Here is a 7,200-nt window from a genome sequence, read left to right on the forward strand (position 1 = left end):
TTTACGACGAGCTTGGGCTGTGACCCGAATTAGGTATGCAAATTGAGCTTTTTTTTCACTTTTAGCCCACGCCAAAAACTGGGGCTTTTGCATCTATATCTGATTTTAAGTTCACAATTAAACCTAGAGATTCCTATACACTATATGAAACTATATTATCTTCCCTACTCAAGTTTTACTATTACATTTTATATACCAATTACCATTTATGTACATTTTAAGGGAATTAATAATAATAATTAGTGTCCTAAAATTACTCTAACATATCTTCCACTCCCTCACGTTTCTCTCTCCACATCCCCTCCACCTCCCGCATGTATCTTGCGCCCACCCACGATTCCACCATTGACAACCATTAAAAAACTTTAAAGCTTTGAATTCGAATTTTGGTTTTCAAAAAATATTATTTGTTTGAATTGGATGTTATTGCAAAGAATTGAGAATTCTCTCTACGTCTCTCTGTATCTCTCAATCCCTAATTTCAGTAATGTAAAGCAAAGGAAAAGAGAGCAGCAATTCCACCATTGACAGCCATTAAAAAGCTTTGAAGCTTTGAATTCGAATTTGGGTTTTCAAAAATCATTATTTGTTTGGATTGGGTGTTGTTGCAAACAATTGAGAATATGGTTTGGAGTTTATATCTCAATTTTGAGGGGTTTTGGTGAAGATTAGACTTGGTTTTGGCTGGATTTTAGATTGGAACTCGAAGAAGAAGAAGAATACATGATATACATTATATTTACGAAATTGTAGTAAAATTGTAGAAAAATTATATTCTGTTGTTTATATATTTTTCTTTTATTTATTTAACTATTATATGAAAGTTGAACAACATTGTATTAAAATTAAATTTAAGCTGTATGATATTGTAGTTGTATATAACTGAGTAGAAATAATGTATGAAAATTGTAGATAAGTTGTATAATATATAATTAGTTATATGATTTTTTTTACTATGTATAAATCAAACACAAAATATACAAAAGACATATTGTATTAATTTTGTATATAATTTATATTTAAGTTGTATGTTATTGTAGTTATAATTAACTGGGTAGAAATAATGTGTGAAAGTTGTAGATGAGTTGTAGATAAGGGTTGAAAATGCAACTATCAAAGTCTGTCTTTGGTATTGTGATTGGAAGTAATGATATAATTAAATTCACCTAAGAACTATTCATAATCCAATGTACAAGGTGTACAGTTCACATGAGGCAGGGGAAAGAAAGAGAACATGACCAAGGCCAAAATATGTTAATTGAAAATATCCATTTAATTAACAGAAGAACTCATCTATTTAATTTGTAAAGTCGAAAAGACGGTAAACTTTAGAACTTTTTCCGCTCAGATCAATTTCAATAAGGGTTGAAAATGCAACTATCAAAGTCTGTTTTTGGTATTTTAATTGGAAGTAATGATATAATTAAATTCACTTCTATGCAAGATCTATAGCTTCTGCTGAAGATATGGGGAGAAAGAGAGAATCTGGATAGGAGAGGGGAGAGAGGAGAAGAAAAAAGGAAAAGAGTGTAACTAAATCCCTTGATTGAAGGCACAAATAATGGATTGGGAGCCTTTTAAGGTGGATTGTATATATTTCGTAAACAAAACTTGCTTATGCCGGGCAATTAACTAAACATGGACATTAAGGGTAATAAAGTTTCAAATATTGTATAGGAATGAAAAAATCCCTTAAACCTATACCCACTAAAATTAGTCTGAAGTGAAAAAATTGCACTTCGGATGTACTTAAGGCTAAATAGGTCTGAAGTGCAACCAATGGTTTCATGCACTTAAGGCCAATAAGTCTGAAGTGAAAAATTACACTTCACATGCACTTAAGGCCAAAAGGTGTTAAATACAACAAACGTTTTCCTACACTTAAGGGCAATATGTCTGAACTGAAAAATTACACTTTCGATGCACTTAAGACAAATAAGTCTGAAGTGTAACAAATGGTTTCATGCACTTAATGCCAATAAGTCTGAAGTAAAAAATTGTACTTCAGACGCACTTAAGACTAAAAGGTCTGAAGTGCAACAAACGTTTTCCTACACTTAAGGCCAATAAGTGTGAAGTGAAAAATTACATTTCAGATGCACGTAAGGCTAAAAGATCTAAAGTGCAACCAACGTTTTCATGTACTTAAGGCCAAATAGGTCTGAAGTGCAAATTGCCCAGAAACAAAAATTTGTTCTTCGAATTTTAACAATCCAATGTACGATTTAATACCTAAATCTACTCCAAAATGAGCTCAAAATTGAAACATAACCTCCAAATATCATCAAGAACAAAACCCAATCATCAATTTGTCAAAACAACAATAAATATGACGAACCCATTTTACAATTAAGAAAAAGAAGAGGAAGAAACCCTAAACAATAGTAAAAAATAAAACGTCACAACAGATCATCACGGTAAATAAACTACCTTAAAATATATTCACAAACAACATATAAAACCACTATCACCCGAAGAAGAATAAAGAGGAGAAAAATGCCTGAAGTTGTTTAAAAAGTGGGTACAGGTGAAAAACAATTTAAAAAGTGAGTAAAGGTTAAATGGGGCGACCAAATAGGGCGCCAATGCAAATTTTCCCCAGAAACTATTTACATTGGCCAGCTTAAAAAGTGTATAAAATTTGTATATAATATACCAAATATATATATATACAAAAAATATATTTTTTTGACTATTATTTTGAGGCAGCTATACAATATCATTTTCCCTATCAAATTCGGGGCAAGTGCACATATAGCCATTTGAGATTTATGCCCAAGTATATAAAAAGTTTTCAAGCCGCTTCAAAATCTAAAGTTGAGTTTGCCAAATGTCTGAAATTGACATATTGATTGAATCAGAAGTTAGGCTTCGTATAGAGTTCAACATTTAGACATGTTTGAAGTTATGGAGATCTTAGCTATATGTGTTCTTTACGGTTATTTGTGAGAAATTATATCTAAGTTCTTGGTTGAGCTTCTCTATAAATTATGTTTTCTGTTAAGCAAAAATCTTTATATTAATTCATCTTCGTATCCTCGTATTTTATACCTCTTCAATATTATCTATTATAAGCATTTGATATGGCTATAATTCCTTGTTCATAATGAATACAATAGTTGGTAATTTACCTATTTCATAATAGAATTTGATTATCGTTAGGTTGAATGGTAGATTGCAGCATGATTGAATTAAGCACATGAAGTTGTTGCCTAGATTAGTTAAGAAGACGAAGAACCTAGGATACTTTAGAGCTACCAGACTACTTTTCATGGGCTTGCTCTTCAACTTAATGAAGGAGTAAAAAAAAAAATTACAAGGACAAAATAGTATTTTAGCTTTTGTCTGAAATTTATCAATACTGGCTACAAAGTTAAATATTTTAGAAAAATTGGATACTACATAAATAAGACATGTAATACTCATGAGTCATGAACATTTGATCTTCTCATCTTGTTCCAATTTGACCGATTTGAATGAGTATATATCTATTGACAGGTAAATTTGAGCATAACCCAAGTCAATTATAGTTTGGACCAATTTGGACAGCTTATGTAACTCAATTAACCCGGGTAAAAGAATTGTCTAAATATAAAAATAAAAAAATCAAACTTGGTTGGTTACAGTCATGATAGATAAAAGGGAAAAAAAATTGTAACTTTGATTTAGATAACTAAACAAATTCTAAAAGAACAAATGAACATATGAAAAATGCTTAAGTATGACCAGTTGAGTTATGACCCACTATTTAGCCCTAATTGATCCCGCCAAATTGACCCATAAAAGAGTGGGAAACTGACAAATATACCACTCTAATAAAAATTGGCACCAGGTTAGCCAACAATTCAATTCGACTCGGGTAGCCAACTTTCTGTGGCCGAGTAGTTAGCTGAAGTTGCTTTTTTTGGGAATCATCGCCAGGAATGATTGAATTGCAGCGCTCCTGTTCCACTTCAATTACCATTATCATCCTAGTAGAAAATGAGGCATCATATGCCCCCTCAATAATACTACTGGGACACAGAATTTTTGTATGATTAAAAAAAAAGAGAAACAGAATTATAAATAGTCAAAGTACTGAACTAGGAAACGACTTTCCTAGCAGGGTATATTACAGTAGCTTTCACCGATCAATTAAAGTCAACCTCACTTTTCGAATTGGATTCTCAAAGTTTAGTGATCTAATATGGTGATTTAACGTCATACCACAATTATCGGCAGTCTTGACAAGAACAGTTACTTCATCTTCCTTCAGATAAGGTCGATGATGAAACTTAACCAAGTCCATCGCATGTTTACACATCTAACATAGCGGGGGGAAAACAGCAAAAGAAGCATTTTCATTTTTTCAACTGCAATCATTTTTTTTTTCTTGTGTAAGCAAACAAATACTACTACCATTTATCGACTATTTACAATTTCCTTTATAAGGTTGTCTATCATCTCATTCACTAATAATCTACAGTCTATCTTGGATAAGATAGAACACGTCCAGGCACAAACGCAACATATGAACTTTGTTGCCCATTCTATTTGCAACATACAATGGCCCATCTGCATTCAACTGCTTGCGTCCAAATATTTGCAATTTCAGTTCACAAGACTTCTCGGATGCTACACAAACCAATTCGCTGTACAAGCATCTCATTTGAAATTGATCCTTGGCTTGCACATTCCTAAAAGCATCAGATCAGTACTTGCAGACATAAGAGTATGCTGACACTGTAGCAAAATGCAAACCATGTCAGTGCAAGTGTGAATCCTAGGCAGGTGAATGAGAGAGAAAAAAAACTAACAAACAAATACAAGAGAAACACATAATAGACCTTAAATTTTTCCCTTAACAGTGAATACTAATTCTAAGAGTGACAGTAAAGAATTAATTGTGGACCTCAAGTCTTTGTCTCTTCCCAAAGGGAAACTTAACTCAATAGTCTTTTATAAGCCCATTTTATAAAGAAGTAAGATTTCTCAATGCTACCAAAAAAGCATTTTCATATCCCCTCCCATATAAACTTTCTTTTCTCCTGAGTTTGTGGATAGGAAGACAGAACTATAGTAGAACTCCCTATAAATTGACAGATGAAGAGGGTATTTACCTCAGTACAATTGACAGCAGAATTTATGGGGCTGCAGGACTTGAGAAATTTGACAGTGGCTTCTTTACGAATGGATGTTCCAGCAGTTCAGCTGCAGTTGGCCGATCATTCGGATTAACTCGCAAACATCTATTTATGAAATCCTGAGCTTCTGCCGATAACGTATCTGGTATAGGAGGAGGTTCGCCTCTGCCTATCCTGAACAGTGCTTGCATCTGTCGCACAAACCAATGAAAAAGAGCTTGACATGTGAATCTCCGCAATACCTGAGGTAAACTAGTTTTTCTAAGCCATAAACCATATTTTATTTCTTCTTTTGCCTATTAATATTTAATGAAGTGCCATTGTTTTAAATAACATCTAACAACATTCAGAATGTCTTCCTTTTGGCAAGAAGAAACTACGTCATTCAGGACTCATATTGTTGTAATAATCAGGGTATTTACCAGGACTAACATTCTAAAATAAAATCACAGACAACAATACAATAAAAATTTAAACAATAAAAAACATTTTCGATGAGATATTGTTTGTTCACATTTTCTAGCTAAACTTTTTCCAAGAATATAAGAGACTTTATAATTGACATGGGAAAAAAATAGTTAAAAGACTAATAAACGCTTATGCTAAATGGAAGAATCTTTTCAGGAAAATTATACTGGCAGTCAAAAGAGAAAGCATAAAATTAACATATAGCTGCTTCACTGCAGTTGTCTACTACTAGATCGTGAATGTAAATTTCTTCAAAATATAATTTTCACTAAAGCTTTGCATTTGAGTTCATAATAACCTCATTTGACCCATTTTTTTAATGAAGTATAACCTCCTATTTGACTTTAGGCTCTAACTTTCAGTGGTTTCATAATTAAACAAGCAGGAGAATAATTTTAGAATCGGGTCAAGTCATTCCCATACTCCAACTCAAACAAAACAGATGTTATAAATCAAGTGCTGCAATTTCCATATAGAAAAATCCGATCGTTGAGCTATAACATACCCCTTCCAAGTGAGAATAAGGAATTTGGCCAGTTAACATCTCTAAGACAGTGCAACCCAGACTCCATATATCAGCAGGAAGCCCATATCCGTTGTTCTTCCTATTAACGACCTGAAATAGCTCTAAGACAAATTTTATGAGCCAAACCGATAAATATCTAGAACTCTTTCTTTTACTATATTACTACACTCAAACAATAAGAAAAAAATGCAAACAGATTAGAGCAGAGAGTAAATACGATCATCAATATCACCTCGAAATCATCTTTAATATGACAAACTTAATGGGTGAGGTATGCGACAACATCTCCTAGGCAGATTAACTAGAAGTGTTATGATTCTCCCAACAGACATTTGCTTCAGCAAAGATACATGAAAATCTACTCCTAAATGGTCACATTGTATCTCATTAGCTACATAATTGCACAAGCAACTTTTATCAAAACTAGTGTGCCATTTTACAACACTTTACACATCCTTTACAGCATAGAAATGTACAACTTGCATGTATCTATCTTTTACCAAACCTTATAGAACATTATTTAATAGCTTCTCATTAAAATGAATTAATTTTTTTATTATTTTGAAAATGAATTCAAATTTTAAATGGAACAACAAAATGTGTCGATACAGGATGAATATTAGAATGGCAAAGAAACCCCTGAGTTAGGCACTAGCAGCAACTACGCCTAAATCCCAAGCTAATTAGATCAGCTATAGGAACCCTCAGTAACCATGTCGTTCCATTTAGACCCCTATCAATCAAATATTTGAAAATTTAGGTCATCTAGTACCAAAAGTTCTCTACATTTTCTATTGTCGTACAAATCTCTAACAAAACTAAAAGACTCCTATTCAACTAAACGTTACTCACAACTAACTGATATCGCCTATATGGATCTTTTTCTTCCATTGTGCGCTATTCTGCGCCAAGTCTGCATAGGGAGTGCAGGGCAGATAAAAAACATCAACATATTGTACAGGCTGAAAGATTGTATCCGCTACTTTTTCCATGACCCCAACTACTTTTGGGCATGCACATCTATGGCGTGCATGTTTTTTCTTTTTTTTTTTTTTTTTAGGGGGGGGGGGGGGAGGTAGTAAG

The 7,200-nt window shown here is 33.0% G+C and overlaps 1 protein-coding gene across 6 annotated transcripts in view; it reads right to left on the reverse strand.

Annotated features, from left to right (window-relative positions):
• Positions 1–4,134: 4,134 nt before the first annotated feature.
• Positions 4,135–7,200, reverse strand: part of LOC109243354 (mitogen-activated protein kinase kinase kinase 1-like) — an 8,063-nt gene continuing 4,997 nt past the window's right edge. Inside the window, exons 7-9 of one of the 6 annotated variants that reach the window (XR_002070558.1) lie at positions 6,097–6,218; positions 5,100–5,314; positions 4,135–4,676 (exon numbers count right to left, since the gene is read on the reverse strand). Coding sequence is in view for 5 of the 6 variants with exons in the window: in XM_019410275.1 (XP_019265820.1) it covers positions 5,123–5,365; positions 6,097–6,207 (354 nt within the window). In the remaining variant the exon portion in view is untranslated. Of the gene's footprint in view, positions 4,723–5,099; positions 5,366–6,096; positions 6,219–7,200 lie in introns of those variants that run through there. The other 5 variants (XM_019410277.1, XM_019410276.1, XM_019410275.1 and 2 more) reach the window with 5 other exon arrangements.

This window comes from Nicotiana attenuata, unplaced genomic scaffold (assembly GCF_001879085.1).
Source record: "Nicotiana attenuata strain UT unplaced genomic scaffold, NIATTr2, whole genome shotgun sequence".
Lineage (NCBI taxonomy): Eukaryota > Viridiplantae > Streptophyta > Magnoliopsida > Solanales > Solanaceae > Nicotiana > Nicotiana attenuata.